Source organism: Mus pahari, chromosome 17, assembly GCF_900095145.1.
Source record: "Mus pahari chromosome 17, PAHARI_EIJ_v1.1, whole genome shotgun sequence".
Taxonomy (NCBI): domain Eukaryota; kingdom Metazoa; phylum Chordata; class Mammalia; order Rodentia; family Muridae; genus Mus; species Mus pahari.
The window spans coordinates 14,253,934-14,278,714 of NC_034606.1; the positions used below are offsets into that span (position 1 = coordinate 14,253,934).

Genomic DNA, 24,781 nt, shown 5'->3' on the forward strand with positions numbered 1-24,781 from the left:
TCTCTCTCTCTCTCTCTCTCTCTCTCTCTCTCTCTCTCTCTCTCTCTCTGCCTTTCTCTGCCTCTACTACCCTCTTGACTCCCTTTCCCATGCCCTGAATAAACTCTATTCTATACTACAAATCATAAGATTTTCTTAAGGATTGTATCAAATAACATGGTCATTTCCCAAAGCTTGTTTTGTTGTTATTGTTGTTGTTGTTTTGTTTTCTGATCTAGTACTGAAAGGCTAGGATCTCTAGATCTTGAATCTCTACACTGAGACTTAGAGATTTGAAAACAAGTATGAAGCCAGAAGTCAGACAGGTTAAAGCATGGAACAAGGTCCGGACACTCCTCAGATCATCAAAACAAAACTTGATGTTCTTTTGATATTCCTGACTTAAATGGAAAGCCAATCCTTTGAAGCTCTAAAATAGCTGCTGATATAACCTTCTTAGAAGAAATAATACAAAGACTAAATCAACATAGTGCATTTTACATAGAGATTCTAAGTGACTAAATTTTAAAGCAAAAGGTAATAGATTTATCCAGTGAATAAAGGCTGAACCATTATTTCAGATTTGCCTAATCACATTTTAAAACTTTTAAGCTGTTCAAAACATAATAAAATTATGAACCTTTAACTTCAGAAACTAGAAATTATCCTTTATAAGTTTGTACATTCTGGGTACATACATACTCCTCTGAGATACTTGGAAATCTTAAAATAAACAACTTTTCTTGAAGATAGTGCTTAATAACACCAATACCAGTTCTTAATCATTGCAATATAATTTATAAAATTTTAATTATTCTTTAATCATACCTATACAGACTGGTGGGCTGGGCTGCCAGAAGTATCGATTTTCTACCTGAATGCAGGTTATTCTTTCTTGTCCTTGAAGCTCATATCCAGGATCACACTGAAAGACAACAGTATCCCCAGGTTCTCGTCCGTCACCATTCCGTGTCCCATTCATGGGAACTCCTGGATCACGACAGGCAGTTGCAACTGAACCTATCAAAAGACAGAAAGGCGTTAGTTTTACACTATCAACCTTTCACAGTTTCAACCTGTAAGGATTAATCTTTACAACTTTCCTCTTATCTAAGTTTTCTTAGGAGACTGACTTTAAAAAATGCTGGAAGAAGCTGAGGAAGAGGGCAACCCCATAGGAAGACCAGAAGTTCCAACTAACCTGGATAACTGAAACCTCTCAGACACTGAGCCACCAACCAGGCAGCATACTCTAGCTGATATGAGGGCCTCAACACATATCCAACAGAGGAATGATTGGTCTGGACTCAGTGAGAGAAGATGAACCTAACCCTCGAGAGACTTGAGACCCCAAAGAGTGGGGTGGTCTGGTGGGGTTGGGTAGAGTAGGGACATCATCTTGGAGACCAAGGGAGGAGGAATGGAATGAGGAATAATAGGAGAGCAAACTGGGATGGGGATAATGACTGGACTTAAAAAAAAAAGATTAAAGAATAATAATAATAAATTTAAATATGCTTGAACTAACCTCAAAAATCTATTTAATAAATGCTTTTGTATTTCTTTAATAATTTATGTTCTAACTTGTTCTAAGAAGTAGCATAGCATTGGTGTCACTAAATATTAGACATCCTAATACATTTCTGTATTCTATGTTGTAGCTTGTTTTCCATTGCTGTAACAAATACCTGACATAAAAACAAACAAAATTTTTTTTTTAAAAAAGGAAAGAAACAAATCCAAAAATTCAAGGGGAAGAAGGGTTTATCTGACTTAAACTTTCAGGATATTGGCCACCACTTTGGGAATTCAAGAAATGAGTCATATCACATCCACAGTCAAGAGTAAAGAGAAAATTGATACATTCTTCCTTTCTTATCTCACCCATATTTCTACTATCATGCAGTTTGGTATCCAGCTCATGAAATGATGCTGTTCACATTCATGGTGAGTTGTTCATTTCAATTCAATTAAGGCAATGAAGAAAGTTTCCTACTAAATGCTTACAGTTTGACCTGCACCAGATCCAGAAAATTCCTCAACTGATAATCTTTGTAGATGATTCTAGGTTTGCAGATGACTCTAGGTTATGTCGTGTTGACTTTTAAAACCAATTATTCCACTATGTGAAAGTCATTGTGAAGGGGTTTAAAAGAACACTGCTTAGAAAATAGAAAATACTTGTTTGAGAGGTATCCAGCTTATATCAGGGACTGAGAGGAGGGAGAGGGAGGAAGGGAGGAAGTGAGGAAGAGAGGGAGAGGAGGGAGGGAGAGGGAAGGGAAAGGGGAGAGGGAGAGGGAGAGGGAGAGGGAGGTGAGGAGTGAGGGAAGGAGAGAGAGTTATATAATGTGAAAATATAATGAACACTAACTTACAAATGAAAATTAAAAACAGTGGGCCTTCATGATATCAAGTGAAACTTGCTAATGCTAATTAAAATGAATTGCATAAGTGAGTATACTAAACGCTGACAAAATTTTAGAGTAAACTACATCATTACCCACACCATGCCAGGAGGTCTAAAGGATGATATTGATTGTGACACTTAATTTTGTTAACTTGTTATACCCTAGAATCATCCTGGAAGAGAGTCTCAATTAGGGACTGTTCTTATATAGTGGGCCTACAGGCATGTTTTGGGTGAGGGGTGGGTGTATAACACACAGGGGATTATACCATCCCTTAGGCAGGTGATATTAAGCCACATAGATTGGAAAAATCTAGCCGAGCAAGTGAAAAAGTGAGCATACATACATTTATTATAATTGTTTAGGATTGAAGATGTGACATGACATCTTTCCTGTTACATTGACATCTCCATAATGAGGGACTACAATATAGAATTATGAGCTAAAAGAAACATTTTATCTTCTAAGTTGTTCTTTGTTTCAGTATTTTATCACAGCAACAGAAATAAAACAAGAATAAGGCCTTCCATGAAGGATTGCTGAGGTTTGTTGTAGAATTTAATATACCCTTGCTTTATAACCTAGAAAATGTTATGTATACTTAGGGATTTATTCCCCCAAATACTTAAGCTATGGAAAATTCATAATATGAAGTGACACTGCCATTAGCCAGAAGAGACTCCACATACATTCTTTGTCATAGAAGTTGTCATGCATATAACACCAAGTATGCTATAAAAATTATGGTTTGTTAGTTTGTGTTTCCATATAATTTTTTAAACTAATTTGTGAAAGTAGACAATTGGTTTGTTGACATGGTTAGAGTGCACAGAAAAGTATTGGGAGGTGATTTGTTGTATTATATGCCTTCTTTTAATGGTAGTATTATGAGTTTTGATTATGTTGGTAGTCATGGAAGTGTATATCCATAAAATTACTATATGTATAATACATGCATACTTGTGGAATTGATAAAATCTAAGTAAGCTTGATAAATTACATCAAAGTCACAATTCTAGTTGTGACATTTTACTACATTTCTGTGACATGCTACTTGGAAGATTTGGGTAATGAACTTAAGAGAGGAATTGATCAACCATTAATTTTGCTTGTACTGGTGATACTGATAAATTTTATTTTGTATGTCTATAGTAGAAAAGTGTATGACTATAAAGGTATGTAGGTAGTAGGATATGTATGTCTATTAGTTAAATGAATAATAAGATATTGTTAGACAAATTACCTATCAAAAGAGTAGTCGAATGTAACCATCCACCAAGCTTGTTTCACCTTATAAATATCTATCTAATAGATTTATATATGAATAAAACACCAAAATCCCTTTTTTGTTGTCATATGTTGACTTAGTTGTGTAGGCATCAAGACAAGGTTAACAAGGAAAAAACTGAAAATGACAGCATGATATTGAATCTTACACACTCTCAATACTCAGTAACACCAGCAAGTGAAATGTATAACAAAACAACATTTTCTTGGTATTTTTAAGTATTAATTTTTAAACTGCTGATTTTTAAGATTAAAAGTGTTACCTCTTAAAGTGACTTTATATTTACCTTTTTCTGAATTGTATAATGAAATAAAAGTAAAAAATCAAGCAACATTTTACCAATCCCTGATAATAATATAAAATTTATTTAGCCTTCTAGAACTATCCTGATAGTAAGCTAGTTTAGTGCCCAGAGTCTCATAGTTATTGGTTAATTTTACTAGTAAAGTGGCAGTATAAGTAATGGCCAGGGAGCCTAACACATACAACTCCTTTAACCTTCCAAAATCTCTGTGAACCAACTGCTATTATGTCCTCAATATAGAGATAAATTTAGGGCTGTTAAATAATCAGTCTTACATTTACGAGAAAAAAAGAAAAGATACATAACATGACTTAAACCCCTGTTGGTCTACTTTTATAGCACCAGAGTGTTCTCGTTTAACTGTCACTGTCCCAGAAACTCAAACACTCACCTTCCCAATCTACATAATAATAAAAATTTATACATTTTCAGAAGAGATATTATATCTGTAACTAAAAATTTTTGTTGGACTTATTCAAACCCAGTCTTAACATATTAACTCTTTCTCATGACAGTTATTTCTGAAAGGATTATTTCCTTATCAGAGTAATGAGAGAACCCCTGGGTGAGAATATTAACCAAAGGGAATTAAGATATAAGTTGACTTTACTTTTCAGTACAGTTGTCTGTAGCAACCATTATCATTTCTTAGCAAAGAACTAAACAACCACCCAGAACATAGAGACTGAATGTATGGTCTACAGCTGTAGGAGGATATTTGATACATGCATTCAACATCTTTACTTAGGATGTTTTCCTTGGAATGAGTGATATCTAAAGAAATGTGCAATAGACTTAAAAAACATATAAAAGGGTAAATATTAATAGAGAACTTTCTTTTGTAGGTAAGGGCTTACTGTCTTAATTCTATATTCACAAAATTTATTAAGCTTGTGATAAATATTCTCAAATATATATCAATAATATATTATATTAATATAGTTATATTTGCACTTATACATATATATATACATATATATATACATATATATATACATATAGAACAAGATAGAAATATTTTCATTTATATATACATATGTACATACAGAACAAAATAGAAATGCTATAATGCAAATTAGGATTATTTTGGTCATAGGTAAATATGAGGATACAATGTATATTTCTTGTTAAATTTTCTAGACTTAATCATTTAAATGAGGCAAATTATCTCAAATAAGACAGCTTTTACATTAGGCTAATACTTATGTGAGAATATGCATTTGCCTTGAGGTCTAATTGACTTGAAAGGAAAGAGGTGGCAAATCCCTACTGTTTCATTTTCTTTTGGTTAATAAACAAATTAGGAGTAAGATTTTTAAGCAAAGCAGAGAATGAGGGTGTTTAATGAAATACCAAAGAACTCCCCACCATACATACTTGGAATTACAGGATTTCTGAAAGAAATCAGTTAAATTCCCACAGAAATAATTACTTTGTAGGAATGCTATTGTTTTATTATCCTTATTTGTTCGACATTTGAATGCATACTGGTTACCTTCTGTGTTTGTAAGTAGGAAAAATTATAATCATTTTAGCACCAAATGTTCTTTTTCTCTGAATTAATAGAAACAACCAATGAAGAAAATAAGCATTTTAGCACTTATGGTATTTCTCCTAGGGAATTACAAATGAGGAAATGTCAAATAATTACTATTATTATGAACAATTATTTAATATTATAACTTTCTTTAGGAATTAGCTATATTATTTAGGGATTGGTAATTTTTATTTAATACTAATTTTCCATATACTGAAGCATAGTACTCTAAGTGCTAAAATATAAATTTCATTTATTTCTATTATTATATACATTTTAATTACTCCTTAGATCTTCTCTTTAGCACAATATGTAGAAAACCTATATAGAATAAGAATTTTATAAAAGCAAGCTTTTAAATATCCTTGTTACATACAAAAATATAAAATGTATTATCAGAAAATAGTATACTGACTTATAATGTAGTAAAACATACGGTTTCTATATTCTATCTGAATTACTTTACTTCAAACTGTTTCACATTTAACTGAAACATGTGTCTTTGCTCTGCTAATGTTTTACTATCCCATTTATATACTCTTTTTTGATATTAATATTTGTTGTATCCAAAAATACCCTGAGTTGCAGAATATTTTATATAACTGTCTAAATTTTTCACTAGGATATTAAGTAAATCCCTTACCGTATGATGTGAGAACATTTTAAAGCTAAGACATTTTTCTATTTTCTGATTTGAAAATAAAAATATAAATAAAATTCAAAATGGTATGTGTACAAAATTCATATTCTCCAGATACCATTACAAGTTTCCTTCGAAAATGTTTTTACTAGAGAGGTCTAATGTCACTAGAAATGAATTAAAAAGAGAGAGGAAAATTTCTAACATAAAAAAATAGGGACCTGGGTGGGAGAGAGGACAGTGAGGGGAAAAGGGGAACATAATCAGGTGTTGGGGGAGGAGACAGGAGAGAAATCCTGAGGGTCTGCAGAATAAATTGAAATATACAACCTCAGGAGATGGGAGGTGGGAGGACTCTCTGGACTGTACCAGAAACCTGGGAGGTGAGAGAATCTCAGGACTTAAAAGGAGGGACCTCAGATGAAATGCCCAACAGTGGGGAGGGGGAACTTGTAGAGTCCACCTCCAGTATAAAGATTGTTGCCATCCCACAGTCAAAAACTCTGAACCAGAATTGTTCCTGTCTAAAAGAACTGCTGGGACCAAAATGGAGAAGAGACTGTGGGAAAGGAAGTCCAGTGACCAGCCCAAATTGGGATCCATCTCAAGGGGAGGCTGCAAGGCCTGACACTATGACTGATGCTATGGTGTGTTTTCAGACAGGAGCCTAGTGTGACTGCCCTCCGAGAGAGACAGATGCAGATACTTACACCCAACCAATGGTTGTAACCAACTAATTCAGCTAATAGAGGGACCCCTGGGGTTGAATGAGGGACAGGATGAAAGAAGTTGTGGATGGGGGCAACCCCATAGGAAGACTAGCAGTCTCAACTAACCTGGACCTCCAAGATCTCTCAGACACTGAGTCACCAACCAGGCAGCATAGACAACTGGTAAGAGGCCCCGACTCATATACAGCAGAAGATTGCCTGTTCTGGCCTCAGTGAGAAAAGATACACCTAACCCTTGAGAGACCTGAGGCCCAGGAAGTGAGGAAGCCTGGAAGATGTCAGGGAGTGTGGCTGGGGACATCCTCCTGGAAACAGGTGAGGAGGAATGGGATGAGGAACTGTCCTGTCTGAGAACAGACTGAGAGTTGGATAATGACTGGACTGTAAAAAAAGATTAAAGATAATTTAAAAAAATCTCAAAAAAAAAAAAAACTAGACTAGACATTGACAAAAATCAAAGGATTAATTTTTCAATTTTGATTTTTATATGCATGCTTGTATATATTCTTGTTGTAAGGGGTCCATGTTTGCATGCCATTGTATATGCATGTTACTGTACATGTATGTACCAGAAGACAACCAGTCGTCTGTGAAGCAGTCATTTCTTAGACATCACCTACTTTCATTTTGAGTTCACTCCCTCTCATTGAACAGGCTCTCTCCAAATAAACTAGCTGGTAGGACATGAGCTCCTGAGATCCATTTATAATTTCTTTCCTTGTCCTGGGAGAATAAGCACATGCTACCATACTGTGTACTTTTAGTTGCATTCTGGGGGTCAAACCAAGGTCTTCATGCTTTTACGGCAAGCACTTAATCAGCTTAGCTATTCTACCTGCTCTACTCTTTTGAGTGGTTGTTTTAATAGCAGCATTTCTTAGCCAAGTATTTTAGCCTTTGTTTCTAAAAGAATAATGTTTTTTGTCTGGTGATTAATAATGTTAGAAATACATTGCCTATGGCATATGCTTATTTCCAAGAGCACCATCTTTTATTGTGCTAAAACCAAACATATTGAATCTATTTTATTTCTTTATTTAACATTCTCATTACCTGTCCTGTAAATAAATAGGCTTACAAAGCTTACAAATTATTATAATTTTATAGTCACATTTTGTAAGTGATACTTTATAAGAAAAATTCCAGAACTGCCCTTTGATACCATCTATACATAAGTGAATATTTCTGCATGCATTATTATAGAATAATTTATGGTACAATGAGAAAATGTATACATTATATAGACATTCTTTAATGCACCTGATTATACTTGATATTATCAATGCAACAAATCCACTGAGAACTATTGTATTTGTTTATCAAGTACATATGACCTTACCATATAAAACTTTGTACTGGGAAGAAATACATATTTTCAAATAAGAACAGATTCTATAAGAGAGAAAGCAATTGAACAAAGAAGAAATACTTGAGAATTGTGTCAATGAGTAAATGAGTAAAAAATTTAGTTGATTACTTAATGTGACTAATTACATTAAGTCATATTTTAAAACATTGAACATGCATTCCAACTATGTAGTCCAAATATTTATTTTACATATTAATTTGTTTCAATATATTATAAATAACCTGATGATATGAGAACAAAAGAGCATTAACTACTTCTATAAATAATCGTGCTCTTATCATTTTAAATTTTCTATAAGAATATATATTTATCTTCCTACCTTTCTTTCATTATGCCTAAGAATGTATAATAAAAACACTCATTTCACATAGCTCAAGCAAGCATAGGTATTTTTCACTTATGATATGAATACCTATTAGGCTTTTGAGCAAATTTGATGTCTTCCTTACCATTGTATAATAGTGCAAAATAACCAGTTATTTTTGTCTTGAAAATGCACTGGGTAGTATAACAATGAATAAACACATTTACAACACTCCTTGATTCTTGTGTGTAATTTCTCTTTTAAATATTTGATGATGACATAAAATTGTTTTTTTTAAATATTTCAAATACACACAATGTTGCATTTAATGCAGTTGGATAAGAAATACAATTAGAAACAGCAAGCAGACTACATTGCATAAAAAGAGGGAATTTGTTTAATTTCTCCCATTTCTATAAATTTTTGCTGCCTTATCTGATAATCTTGCATAGAAATACTTTACCCGTCTTTCTCGAGATTAGATAAAGTATAACGTTCTATTGAAATAATTATATATACAATTCTATGAAATTATAGATCTTGAAATGAGAAATTAAAACTAATATGTATGAATTTTAATTTTGTAATATATATCTACAATTCTTCATGTACGGTCATGTTGACTTCCACTAGGTCATGTATCAAATATGGCTATCACAAGTCTTTACCTTGTTATCTACCATTTTTATGCTTTAGATTTTTTACATTAACTAAAAACTGACAATATATTTTATATTGTCCTTTATAATTCAGTTGAGTTGAATAACCAAACTTCTTAAACCAGGAAGAGAAAGCCCATCAATAGTACAATCATTCAGGAAATATTTAGAATGTACATGGTGAGTTAGAAATGGATTATTCTCTGAGAATTTGTTTTTTTTTTTAGTTTGAGTCTTTGTTTTATACATGATCCATCAGTTTTTAAAAGGATGTTCAGCAGAATTATTAGGTCCACATTCTTTCATAATTTCATTATGTTTTAAGGACACATGAATGAGCCAGTAAGTCAGTTTGCAGTACATGGAGGTGAGAAGGCTAGGCTGACTGCATAGCAGGCTTTAAATTGACAGTTCTGGAGAGTAGTCCTAAGAAATAGGCAAGTCTAGGCAAGCCTAAACAAGTCAGTTAGTTACTTGAAAAAAAAAAAAATCCAGGCTTCAGGCAGCTAGTCAGAAACTGCCCTGCCCTCAGAAGCTACCTGCCTCCTGGCCTAAGTAAGGCAAGGACCATGAGTCAGCAGCAGTTTCTAGACTTCCCCAGCAACAGTTTCCAGTTCACCCCCCCCCCCCGCATAGTGGTTCTGGAATGTCCCTAGAGATGGAGCAAGATAAAAGTCCCCTATCCTTGAATTCCCCTAATGTGCTTTGAATTGGGCTTTTGAGATCACTTGGTTGTCTCTACCTCTTGGAAATGAGAGAGCCCAACATGCTACACTTCTACAGAATGAAACACTTTTTGCATTTACATACTATCTGAGCCCCAGCTATAATTCTTTGGCGAATTATGGACCCTTACAGAGAGGTAGGGCAGGAGAGGAGCAAAGTTGCTTAGTGCATGTTGTGGAAAGCCAAACTCAACGATATACATCTCTGTACATAGAAACATTTTTCATCAATTCATACGCATTCATTTATTTTGATAAGTAGTTGCTAAACCAAGTAGAGATACATATCAATGGAAGACAGTAAGGTGTTTGTTTTTGTTTTGTTTTGTTTTGTTTTTTCTTTAGTTTTCAAGACAGGGTTTCTCTGTGTAGCCCTGGCTGTCCAGGAACTCACTTTATAGACCAGGCTGGCCTCAAACTCAGAAATCCGCCTGCCTCTGCCTCTCAAATGCTGGGATTAAAGCATTTAATCCACACCCAGCTGACAGTAAATCTTAATCTCACTGATCTGTGAACCAAAGTAAGAACACAAGAAATAGCCATCATCCTTCAAAATGTCAGGGACAATTTCATTTACCTGTATAGGGCATTAGCTTTACATAATAACTTGTAGATGGGGATACATTATTAGTATTTTGCGATGGTAGGATTTAAGGGATTGAAGAGCACAGCGCAATTCCAGGCATTGGACTGCTGCCTCATTTTACTGCAGGTCCTCAAACCCTACATTCTTTTCAGTTACAGTAAAACCACATGACCAGTGTGAGTTGCACAGAACTTTAGATAAGCCTACTACTTTGGAATAACCTTGAGCTGGTACAAACATTCTGCTGTCTTCCACACCCTGGGCTTCAGAACTAATCCTTAATTTACAAACTCCTTTCCTGTCTTCTGAACATCTGCTCCTAGGTTTATGCTTCAAAATAAGACTGTTCCTGCCCTGCTCTTCAAGGCTGTTGTTGTCAGCTCTTGAACCTGACACTGACCCTGGGTGGTAAAGTGTTTTCCTTGGTAAAAAACAAAAAAGTTGCTTTTTGTTGCATTATATACTTTGGTGGTCCTTTCCTCATTATTTGTGCATCCTGTGATCCCAGCAGAGATCCTGTTACCCACTGAATAATTGTCCGAGGTGAGCTAGTTTGAGAGCCGTTTAGGCTGCACATCAAGATGGCAACTAAAAGCAGAAAATAGATTCAGGAGTTGAAGAGACAGGAGAGTAAGAAAGATATACAAATGACCAAAGTATGTACTAAAACATGATCAAAATGGACATTTACAAAATTACAAGGATATATAACCATTAACTGTTATGATGATGCTAAAGTAAAAGAAGCACTGGCAGAATGGGTAGAAACTAGGTGTCTTATGTACTCTGCAAAGGCAAAATAGTGTAGCAAGCATGGCAAGGAGTTACTCCAAGTAATTCAAACTAAAGCGACAATATGAACAAGCAAACTTGTTTCTGGGTATTTAACCAGAAGGTCTGAAATCAGAATCTGGAAGAGACAGTATTTCCACATTCTCTGCAGCCCTAGTCATAATAGCCAAGTTATAGAAACAGACTTGGTTTTCATAGGAACATAGATAATACATAGCATATATTCACATAGAAAATTTATTGTTATAAACGTTCTCTGCAATAACTGGCAACATAAATCAACTGTTGTGATCTTATACTAAATGAAACATAAGTCATATAAAGACCAAAGCTGCATATGCAAACTTATACATAGAAAGAAAGATAGATAGATAGATAGATAGATAGATAGATAGATAGATAGATACTGTAGTTAAAGCCATAGAATTAGAATTAAATATTTGGTCACACTTGAGGTTAAGGGAGATGGAAATTATTATGAATTACAGTTTTCATATGAAATGTTCCTCACCATAGTTTCTTGGTTCCCTAGCACTGTTCTTATATTAATAAATTATGGAAACTTTAAGATATAGGACCTGGTTAGGAAAAGTAGGCTACTATATAATGGGATGACTTATACCCACAGAACATAAGAAAATGTGTCCCTGTATTTTTTTAATTGTTGGTTGCTGTACAGGCAGAGAAAAGTGCTGGGCGAATATTTGATATTATCCTCTCAACACAGTAGCCCATTACACACCTACTACATGTAAATGTTTGTCTTTCCTCACATGATCAAAAGATGATTCCCTGAAAGTATCATTAAAAAGCAAGCTGCCCATGGGGGAATGTTACCCAGTCCTCAGAGTCTACTGGTATATCAAAGAGATGGAGTTGTTCTGCTGTTGATTGGTTCATACGGAAATGTGTCTTTTTTCATAAGAAAGTGTTGATGAGATGGAGCAGGAAGTATGGGCAGAGCTCCAGGCAGGAGGAGACTCAGCAGATAGAGGGAAATATAGAAGGAGGCAGAAGGGAGACCAGATGGAGCTTGAAGTGGGCAGTGCAGCCACATGGAGAGACAGAATGATGGGGAAGTTGGGTTAAGTTAGACTGTAGCTGAAAGACTGCCTCAGCTAAAAGTGAACAGCTTTAAACTATATGGATGTCTTAATTAAACCTCAAGCTGGATCCATAAATGCCCTGCATTAACTACGGGCCTGTCTTTGGAGACGACAGATTGCCCTTACCCCTTTCTGTATTCCTTTTCTGTATTTACTATTTATGTGTAATAAAAAAAGTTGCTCCACACCCAAGTTTCTGCAATCATACAAAGTCTCATAAGTGTGGGGTCAAGAGACGCTGAAGTGAACCTTCTGAAACTGTGAGTTGAAATGATTACATCTTCATTGCTAAGCATGATGCTGTATGCCTGTCTTTCCATTTACTCAGAATCTCATCCAGAAAGACTGCAAATTTGAAGCTGGCTTGATAAATACACTTAGATACAAGAGTCATCTTTCACAATGGAAACACATTAGAATGCCTGAATCTACCACTGCGCTTCGTTAGCCTTTGTAAAGCTCTCAGCTCTATTGTCAGGAATATTAAATCAAAATAAGGCAAAATAATCTCCTCTTTTATCTTGTTCTCGCTGAAACTTTTGTCACTGCTACGCCAAAGAATATAGGTAAATGGAACCAGGGAATTACAGTGATAACTATAGCTAAATGTGATTGCTTGTGTTTTAACTCCTTGTTAAAAAGTTTTTGGAAATTACTTGGAAAAGTTGAGGAGTGACAGAGAAGGCTCAGTATAGTGTGAGGATTACATAATGGATAACACTGGGCTTCAGATAGGATGTTGAAAGCAATAGGTGCTCAAGTCTATGTTCAAAATGTCTCCCCTAAGAATGAAGATGCTGGGAGGAGTTGGGTGGTGGCCATTCATGGGAAATCCTACCTAAGAACTTGTCTGTGTCTTGCCTATGTCCTGTCTTTAAGGAAGACAAACCTACAAAGTCTTGAGTATTAGGGCATACTAGGGAAGTGGCTCAGTCTGATTTTGTAGGAGTTTACAGGTAAACGTTTCTGTCAGTATCAGAGGAAACTTTTTTTTTTTTTTTTTTGGTTTTTTGAGACAGGGTTTCTCTGTAGCCCTGGCTGTCCTGGAACTCACTTTGTAAACCAGGCTGGCCTCCAACTCAGAAATCTGCCTGCCTCTGCCTCCCAAATGCTGGGATTAAAGGCGTGTGCCACCTTGCCCGGCCAGAGGAAACTCTTAAGTTGGATCTTTGCATAACACTAAGACTTGAGTGACTCTTGGAAATGGACATTATGAAGTGATCAAATACTCTTGGAATTCAGGAGTAGAATCTTATCATTTGAATATCACAGAATCTTAGTGTTGGGAATAGCTTTGTGCATTGTATATTCCGTTGCTGATTTCTGTACCCAGAGATCTAGTCCTCGTGTTAGCCTGGTCATAATTATTGAGCCATCTCCTGCATCTATGTAGTGTAAGAATGTTCCCCAATTACCTCTGATTGGGCAATAAAAAGCTGAGCAGAAGAGAATAAGGGTTTTCTTCAGATTGGGTTGGAGGGAGGAGAGAGAGAGAGAGAGAGAGAGAGAGAGAGAGAGAGAGAGAGAGAGAGAGAAGCAGGGAAGGAAGTGGACTGAGGGAGAGAGAAAGATGAAGTGAGCAGGAAAGGAGAGGAGATGAGAGGAGGGGAGGGAAGGCGAGGGGAAGGGAAGGGAGGAGAGGGGAGGGGAGAGAGGTGTGGAGAGACCTCATGGAGAGTCCAGAATAATTTGCCCTGAGGTCACTGCAAGAGAATAGCCATGAGGACATGTGGGCCATAATCATCTAGGGCAAGAGCAGATGGCAAGTAATGTAACATTTTACTTTGTAGTGGGTATCCTAGTATGTTTAAAATAGCTCAGAACATGCCCAGCTTAATGCTGCATCTTATTGATGAATATACTAAGCCTCTGTGTCATTTATCTGGGAACTAAAATGTCTGCAGCATAGCATAGAAATGCCCTGCAGTTATTCTGGAAGAAGGGGGATGGGAGAAAAACCCCAAAGAATTACAATTTCATCATATCTTGATAATTTGGTTCCCAGCTGGTGGTGTTACTTAAAGGAAGTGCTGGAATCTTCAGTATGTGAGCTGTACTTGAAAGATATATGTTGCTGAATGCATGTTTTGGGGGATATATCTTGCCACTGTCCCCTCTTTCATTAATTCTTTGTTTCTTGTCTGCCATGAGGTAAAGGCATTGCTCTGTCCCACAATTCTTATTATTGTATATCCTATGCAAGGACAATGGGCCAGGCAGTTAGAGACTAAATCTTTCTAGAGCATATTTAATTTAACATTTCACTAATTTAACTTTTAAGGATTTATTTATTTTATTTGCATGAATGTTTTGCCTGCATGCTTGTAATTTAAAACCTGCCCATGGAAGTCAGAAGTTGTGGGCTTCCCCTGGAACTATTGTTAGAGATGGTTATAAGCAACCATGTGGATTCTGGGAATTGAACTCAGGACCTCTGCAAGAGTAAGTATTGATCTTAATCACTGAGCTCACTATTTAACCCCTACAACAATTCCTCCTTTTACAAGCAAATAATCAGTTTATGTTTGATAGTAAAGTATATTTATTAATTATTCTAAAAACATATATATGTATATATACACACATATGTAGAGATATAAGGGATTATGTTTTTTCGTATACCATGTTCCTATATGTAGTAAATTAATTGGGTTGATAAATAGTAATAAAAAGGCTATTCTAAATTCATTTCTTGCTGTCTTTGGAGATTTTTTTTTCAACATTGTCTAGGTAAGTTTGTGGAACATCATTGGACATTACTGTGTGGTCTTTTCACAGCAGCCATTTCAGCTGAACTCACTTTTCTTATAGACTTCTTTGCAGCTATCAGTATTATTCAAAGTTTATATAATATATATCTTCACTATTATATATATATCTTATGAATGCTATTACAACCAAAAGACATATTACAAAGTAGAACATTTTGTAATAAAATAATTCATTTGTAACTCACACTGTGAAATAAATATCAAAACATACTCACAATGCAATGAAATTTATAAGTCTACAACTCAACTATTAGTCTTTGTTCCTATATACTTTAAGAAAAGACATTCAATGAATTCTGCAAACACAGCCTGGAAACTTTGGGTAGATTCCATAGCACAGTATAGCCTATGGCATGTATTGCTGTCACATAAAACTGGCTCCCAGGGCAATGGTATCAAATGCGTTTCCTACTACCATCCAAAACCAGTATGGGTTACAGAGTACATATCTGGGAAAATATAAGTTTATCTATAAATATCCTACATGCTGAGAAGGGAGGGTGTGAAAGAGGTAAGGCATCTGAAAGAGGTTGAAAAATACTGATAACAGTATTTATCTTTTACCTTTAGTCTTGTGCTATAATTACTCTGGGTGCTGCAAACCTAGGCCACACACTATCAGAGAGGTTAAATACAGAAAAGAGACCTAAAACATACAGTGTATCTCATTTTAACTGCAAAGTTATGAAGGTACTTCATGAAGAATGGAAAATACAGGACAAACACTGAACTGGTCACTGCTCTTGAATAACTATAAAGTACAAATATCAGAAGCAACACAGGACACATAACAATTATAATACAACCTGTTCATAGTGCCAGCACAGGCTAAATATAGTGACTAATTCTGCTTATACGTTTTTGTATACTAGAAGTGATGTGGAGCTAGACTTTGAAAATGACTCTGAAGTTATTGCTTTTTTGAATATAGGTAAAAACTTTCCAAAAATATTGAGACTTTGCAAAAAAATAAAAATAAAAGAGTAGTGATTGACTATATACTCTTCTTCCAGGGTACTGGAGACAGATGAATTATATAAATAAATAGTGGGACCATGAGGCTAATAGGTTGCTTGTGTGATGGATAATACTGGGTGTCAACTTGATACACCTGGGAAGAGGAAATCACAGTTGAAGAACTGCCCCTATCAGGCTGACCTGCGTACATAGCTGTGGGTCATTTTAATGATTGCTAATTAATGGAATAGACCCCAGCCCACTGTGGATAGAACAATTCCTAGTAAGCAGATCTATTCTTATAAGAAAGAGAACAGAACAAGCCATGGGAACAAGACAATGGCGTTTCTCCATGGTCAGTTTCTGCTTCGGTTCCTCTGCGAGTTTTTGCTTTGACTGTCCTCAGGGATGTAGTGTAACATGTAAGCTTTTTGTCGTTAGAGCAGGACACACAGGTTGAAATCTGTCAGTGTTTTAACTCACAGGAACAGAAAGCAAATTAGAGCAGGTACATAATGCAGAGGTTTTACATTTAATAACAGAACTTTTCGGCTTCAAACTGAACTCAAAGCATTAAATACTTTTAAACAGTAAAGTGATATGCAGGTTTTACTTCTGACAGCCAGCCAGGCAGAAGTGTGGAGAAAAATATGGAGGGATAATGAAGTGAATGGCTAGTTGACTGTCACCCAGTGTATGAAACAATAATGAGGACAGGAACAAAGGCAATGGTGTCACGCAGTCCTTAAAGGCTGTCAGACTTCAGCCTATCCTAGTGAAGCCATCTATTTCTTTGAGAATTTTCAACAGTAGAAGTTATGAGCCTTGGTGTTTTGTATTACCCAGCAGGTACTGATTCTTAATGGAGAGGTCAAAGAATGAAGAGCAGAGAAAATGCTCTGTCAAAATCAACTATTCTGTGGGCAAATGACAGCATGATACCTCCCTGTAGAACTGAAGTGGAACAAGACAGGCAGATTACAAATTTAAGTAGGGGATATAGAGGCTGACCTGCTGAGAAGCCAGGACAGGGTTTAGGACAGCATGAGGTGGCAGTGTCAGACTTAAGTAGCTCTGATTAAGCAGAAGTGCCTTGCAGATTATAACACCAAGAGGCAAAGCGACAGAATCTACAAAGTATGAACAGATCATCAAATAGAAGCTGTGAGGCTGCTGATGGCGGCTTGGTGAAGACTGTAAAGTTGCTATGCAGCCTGCATTGCAGTTCAATTCACATTATACTGAGTTTTGTGAAATGAATTTCACTCGTTATGATTTTTTTTTTTTTTGTGAAGACATTTCCTGTTTGTCTATCTCATCCTTTTTTACTTATTATAAATTCAAATGTTTAATATCATTTTATTTTATATATTATACTAATAATCTGACATGTACACTAATCTATCACCCCATCTCCCACTAATTCTCTCAGTAGATAATTAATGAGATGAACAAGCGTATTTGTCTAAGTCAGCTGGGTAACTTCAAAAAATAACTTAGAAAATGTGAAGATTATTCTTTGCTGTCAACCTGACTATATCTGGAATGAACTGCAGTTCAGAAATGGAGGGCACCCTTGTAAGATATTATCTGCTAGGTTTGAAGTGAACTTTGAGGTAGGAAACCACACATCTTTGATCTGGATCTTGAGGTAGGAAGACATACCTTTAATATGGGCCATACCTTCAAGTGGAATTCTACATAAGGAAAGAGAAGAGGGAAGCTTTTGTATTTTACATGCTTGCTTGCTGTTGACTTGCTAGAACATCCATTCCTCTACTGGCATCGGAGCCTACCTCTTTGGATTCCAGCATATTCATACTGAAGCCCTGCTGAGACATCCTGGTTTGTAGGACTGAGCAACTACTAGCTAACATTGTTGGATTAGCTGGACTGCAGTCTGTAAGTCATTCCATACATATATAATCATTCCACATGTTCTGTGACTATAAAGAAAACTGACTAGTACAGCAGATGGAATTTATCTCTTCCTTTTGTAATGTGGATGTAAGTTACTTGACCTTTGTTTTATCAGCAAATATTTCTCACTTGGAGCAGCCCTGTGCTAGGTGCTAAAGATTACACAGTAAATAAAACAGATATATTATTTTTAATCTAGGTACAAGAATGGCAGAATCTGTCCTCAAGAGTGATTTGTGACTAGAATGAATCTGAAGTTTCTTGTTTTAGCTAGATGTCATGTGTACATTCTCTGTTCCTTCTTTTATATAAAATAATACCTTAAATGTATACAAAAATAATGGATATCTATAATCTTTGTATCTTTTAAAAAATAACATCATGGTTTTTCTCTGTACTATTCCTTACCATTATAACTATGGAATTTATAAATATTTTGATAGCATAAGATAAATTTTTTTCTTTTTTAATAAGCTAATTATAGGAAGCTATATCTAAAACACAGTAGAAACTGTCAATCAGTAGCCACAGAACTCTTCTGTGGGAAATTTAATTCCTATGTAACAGGTGCATGGAAATCACTTCTGTTTGACAGCTTTTACTTTTTATTTAGACTCATAAAGCACCCAAAGCAAGAAAAGAATGGAAGCTCATTAAAAACCTGACTAAAATATGAATTATGATTTTCTAAACCACCATATTTTAGAATTTTCCAAAAATAATTTTGGAGATTTTTCTATCTGAAGAATTGAAAAATTACCTTGGATATGATCAGTGAATTATATTACTGCCCCTACCAAAATCTTTTTTACATAGATAATTAGGTAAACAAAAAAATTCAAAATGTATTTGGTACAGTAAAAATTATAATTAAAAGCTCTCTAGGAATGTGAATTGCTGAATGTCTTAGTCAGGGTTTCTATTCCTGCACAAACATCATGACCAAGAAGCAAGTTGGGGAGGAAAGGGTTTATTCAGCTTACACTTCCACATTTCTGTTCATCACCAAGAAAGTCAGGACTGGAACTCAAGCAGGTCAGGAAGCAGGAGCTGATGCAGAGGCCATGGAGGAATGTTCTTTACTGGCTTGCCTCTACTGGCTTGCTCAGCCTGCTCTCTTATAGAACCAAGACTACCAGCTCAGAGATTGCACCACCCACAAGGGGATCTCCCCCCTTGATCAATAATTGAGAAAATGCCTTACAGCTGGATCTTCTGGAGGCATTTCCCCAATTGAACTCTTTTCTCTGTGATAACTCCAGCTATGTCAAGTTGACACAAAACTAGCCAGTACACTGAATAAATTATTCTGATCTTTATTTGAAAACATGACAACTAGGGGAAGGCTAAGAGACATTTTATCCAAGAGGGAATATTAATGCTAAAGTGCAAGGAAAAAATTTTAAGTACAATATATCAGAACTAACTTTTAAGGAGAAGGAACTTTTGATGATTAAAAATCAGGGGCAGCAGTTTCCATAGTGTGTAAGGGTGTGAGTGTGTGTGTGTGTGTGTGTGTGTGTGTGTATACATATTTGTGCATCTATATGATGTGTGTGTATGTAGATTTACTTGAACAACAGGACGATACATTTGGACACCTATGAGAGGATTATTATGCTTAGTGTGTGGTCCTTAGCATACTCTATTAAGATGAGTACATGGGTGGAAGGCATAAGTAGATTTTCTTGGAAAGAAGAATTTAAGTGGACTTTGGAGTAGCCAACTGTCACCTGCAAGCTAACTTTGTCTACACTGTTGGATACTTAGCCCGGTAGTTCATTCACAGCCCTGCTAATACCACTTGCTTTATTTGACAATTACATGTTGTTTCATACAATTCCTATTCTCTACTTCCATTAGAAAATGACTCTGTCTGCCCTCCGGGTTGCTTGCTAGTTTTTATGTCAACAGAGTTCAAGGAAAGGTCATTTGAGAAGAAATCTCTGTAGGATTGGCATGTAGACATGATGATAGAACACTTTTCTGGATTTATGTTTGATATGGGATGGATCTGTACATTGTAGATGGAGCCACCACTGGGGTGGTTCTCAAGCGGTATATGAGAAATCAGGATAAGCAAGCCTGTAAGCAGCACTCCTCATGACCTGGGCTTTAATTCCTCCCTCCAAAGCCCTGGCCTACTGAGCAACTGCCCTGAATTGTTTCAGTGATGGAATGTGACCTAGGAGTTGTAAGCTGAAATAAACCCTTTCATCTTCAATTTGTTTTAGGACTGGGTGTTTTATTATACTAATAGAAAGCCTAACAAAAACACATGGTAAAAAGGCAAAAGTCCTTTTCCAACAGGCAAGTATGAACTTTTCCTTTGCTTCATTCCTTCTCACTATTCAAATTGTCATTAATACCATACTGTGAGTTCAGGGTCCCCTTTGGTGGAGTGTTTTAATCACGATCCAGATGACAAATTGAATAAGCTATATTACAATTCAAAATGTGTAGTTATATTTATCATTTTCTCTAACACATAATATGTATATTAAATATATATATATATATATATATATATATATATCAGTATATATCTGCAATAATTTACATGTTGCATAGGTCTCTGTAATAATGATACAATGGTGATAACTGTTAAGCATTTTCTATTTATCAGGCTTGATATTCATCTACCTTCAGACACAACTGGATCATGTTCAATATTTCTGGTAGTTATATGACTGTTAATAAATGAGTTGACTTTCCACCCTGTGTGTACTTTATGAAGTGGATGCTAGCAGATATCTTTTTACAGATGTGTTGGGATAAAATGAAATTTTGTACATAAAAGCAAAATTGAGGGATCTTGACAATAATCAAGACATCATGCATAAAAATAACTACCTTTTCATTTTAGAAGCTCAGTAAACATATGCGATATTATATAATGATATTTAGGAGAGTAATTTGCATTAATTGATTGTATCTATGATATACTTATGAACTGAATGACTAGAGTAAGTATATTGGAATATTCAAGCACTAGTATACATTTCTGACCATCTATTGTAAAGGCAGATTCATTTAAGACTTCTAAAAGTTTAATATGACCTACAAATACAACACATAAAAAAAATAAGTCACTCATTTTACAAACATTTATAAAAAAAAAAAACCCAGGAAAGAATTAAAATCTAGATGGGCTTTGAATTCACAGATACATATCCAAGTACACTTTACATTGGTCTATACAGAACCCCATCATGGCAGCTATTTTAAGCACTAGCTACATTACTAATGTGGAGAAACCAAAGCTGTTGCTAAACTACCATTAGAAAGAATGCCATTTTATTCATCCTTTAAAAACCTTAGTAAATAAAAGGAAAAACGCAGAAATAAAATAGACCTACATGCTATGAGAAATGAAAAATCAACAAACCCACAAAATGATACTTATTTGAGTGATTGTTTTCATAGAATTAGACACACTATTCCAGTGAGGCCACAATGTAGGTATAGCCATGACTGCCCTTTTCTTTGGGTGCTGGAGATCTAAATTCCAGTTCAAATACTTATAGAAAAAGTACTTTTATCTACTAAAACAACTTTTAGTCCCTACTCTATTTTCCTTTTCTTGTAATGAATGATGAAATATGTAATAAAATGCATATAATATGTATTTTATTATTCACTGTATATTAATAATCATTGTGATAATAGAATATATAATACTTTTCTATTTTAATATATTAATATTATATCATTATTATGTATAAAATATAACATTAATATTGTGATATAATATTATTCTGCTGGTTATTTAAAAATATATAAAATAAAAATTAAAAATAAAAATTCTTTATTTCCTAGTTTTTAAAAAGCCCTTTCAAACAGTATGGTTTTGTGTTATCCCAGGCTGAGTATACTTATTTTGAGTAAGCATAATGTTTCAAGTGTGGAAAATTTCATATCACATCTCATGTAACCAGTCTCAGAGAAAATGCAGGGGCACAATAGTTATATGATAATATGTTCAAGCTATATTTCTAAGGTGTACATGAAACATAAATGAATTTTTCATTTAGACTGTTTTCTCATTCCTAAAATATCTCATTAGACTACTTTAAATATCCTACAAAGTCATAAAAAATTCTTAATCTGAAACACTTCTGATCCCAAGAATTTTGAATGAGGGTTGTTTAACTTATACAAGACTTTGGGATATAATTACTTCTTCAGTTGAATTATTTTAACACCATTATTATTTTAAGAATTATTTCTTTAGAGCTGGTATTAATAAACAGAGTAAATTGCAGTTATTTTTCCCAAGTATATTTTGTTTCACCTTCTGTGAAATAGGAAGACCATAGCTAATATTTAACATTTATAATACTGAAAAAGAAAATATAGAGGAGTAATTTTTATGGGATAATTGTACATTTCTTTTTGCTTTTGGAAATGAAACAGAAAAAAAAGCTTACTTGAAAACTGAATTGCGAATCCAGATTTGCTGATATAAAAGTCCGTATCAAATTGGATAGTCACTATGTTGAGGGTGCTGTGAATTCCATCAGGAATAAGAGATCCACTAACTTCCTTTAATAGCATCTCGTTTTCTGGTGGACCATCCCAAACTCGGAGTATATCATGTGATGCTTCTGTATCGAAAGCAAGAAACTGTAGGCTGTGGGAAAGCCATACATCTCTGGTTATTTTAAATAAGGAAAAGAATCATATTAACAAAAGAATCAAACATATTTTTTGCTTCAAATCTCTGCAACTCTTTTTCTAAGAATAAAGAGTAAATTGTGTAATGGAAAGTATAACCAAAAAGAATGTTTTTGAATAGCAGAATATACTTCCTTAGAAAAGCATTTAATACATGATTTCAACATTATTGCAAATTATAGAAATCCTAAATAGTCACTTTGTTCAAGATTCATAAATTTTAACTGTGGTAATGAAAATAAATACTTATAAAGGTCATTCTATGTGCCAGTTACTTTCAACAAAATGCATTACTAATACGTTGTCTAATCGCTATAATGACCTTATGGAGTAGAAACAATTTTTATCTCATTTTTTTTTTGGATTTTGTGAATGGAATCTAGATATATCAAAAGATTGCTGAAGGAGCATCTGTATCACTCATTAAATGTAATTGTCTGACTTCAGCACATGCTTTTACCACTTGATTACATTAAAGCTGGTCTACTTTGTGCTAATCTGAACAAAATTATCATGTTATTTTTGGTTCCATTGTGAAACCAGGCTAGACTCTTTGTATATTGTTTATGATTGATATTGAACTATCAGAGCTTTCATTTTTTACATATTAATATCAAAAGATGTCTGTAAATGAAAAGATCCCAGAGTCTTGCAAAATTAATTTTTTCGTCTAATAATTTTTATCTTAACTAAACCTATGTTGACCTAAAGATCCAAAGGTTGAGGATAGAGGTACCATGCTTTTGTAATACTGCATTCAATGAAGTTCGCCACCTTGAAACATGTCTGAATTTTATTTACATCAGATAGCAAATTTTTCAGGTTGGTTTAAAGCTATTCTTTTTTTGAGACAGGGTTTCTCTGTGTTGCCTTGGCTGTCCTGGAACTCACGCTGTAGACCAGGCTGGCCTTGAACTCAGAAATCTGCCTGCCTCTGCCTCTCATGTGCTGGGATTAAAGGCGTGCGCCACCACTGCCCAGCCTTAAAGCAATTCTTTTTTGACATTCCTGTGAATTCTAATGGAATCGTTGTTTCCTACATTAAGGACATGTGGTTGGTTCAGATATTAATTTATACCCAACTGAAGTCGTAAAAGCAAAGCTGGATTGGGAACTTGTAAAAGCCATGAAACTTGACATGTGAATTTAGGAGGCACGGTTTGGAATTTATCAGGCTGCTGTGACGTGACGATGTGTGAACTTCCTATCAAAACTCAGCAGGGAAGAGAAGTCAAATAGAGTTAAAGGGTCAGAAAGCAGACTCTTCAGAAATGTGCCCGGGAACAGGGAAGAGAGGAACCGTCAAGGCCTGCTGCATTTATGTTTCTTCTTCACATTAGTGAGGTTGCACAGATTGTGCACTTATCGAAATGATGGGTCAAGCATCTTAAGCCACTGAGATCTGACAGAGCTCGAGTCACAAGTAGCACCAAAACATTCTCAACCTCGGTGCCACTTTCTATCCTCAGAAGCTTCTTGTAGGGGTTGCAGACTTATTCTAGCAGCCTATGAATCGGCAATGTGTGCTAATGGTATTTTTGTGATTCTAAGCACACAAGGAACTTGTTTTCCTTTATGAAGGTGAAACATACTGCACATTAGTGTTAGTGATTGATATTTATATAGCTGCTGATCGGGAAAATCGTGTAATTTACCTTACAATGTTTCCTGGGTCTACTTCAATCATCCACATGCAGCGAAGGTTATTATCATACGGAAAGGGATAGCCAGGGGACAGGATCCTTCCTGATGATTCTCCCTTGAAACGGCCGCCACATTCAGCTGGTGAAATATAGTTACATTTCAAGTCATAACTTCATACCAATCTTCCCAAGACAACCTATACATTTCTAGAAATATGTAGGTTCACAGTAAGGAAAATATGGATTTCCCTCAATCTTTCTTGAACATAAGTGTGTTTAAAATGGCTTTCTTTCTTTCTTTCTTTCTTTCTTTCTTTCTTTCTTTCTTTCTTTCTTTCTTTCTTTCTTTCTTTCTTTCTTTCTTTCTTTCTTTCTTTCTTTC

General features: G+C 35.1%; 1 protein-coding gene across 5 annotated transcripts in view; it reads right to left on the reverse strand.

Annotated features, from left to right (window-relative positions):
• Positions 1 to 24,781, reverse strand: part of Csmd3 (CUB and Sushi multiple domains 3) — a 1,165,720-nt gene that overhangs the window by 281,442 nt on the left and 859,497 nt on the right. For all 5 annotated transcript variants that reach the window (XM_021216672.2, XM_029547950.1, XM_029547951.1 and 2 more), the window contains 3 exons: positions 24,412 to 24,538; positions 22,510 to 22,712; positions 808 to 999 (listed from right to left, as the gene is read on the reverse strand). In XM_021216672.2, the coding sequence (XP_021072331.1) occupies positions 808 to 999; positions 22,510 to 22,712; positions 24,412 to 24,538 (522 nt within the window). The remainder of the gene's footprint in view (positions 1 to 807; positions 1,000 to 22,509; positions 22,713 to 24,411; positions 24,539 to 24,781) is intronic.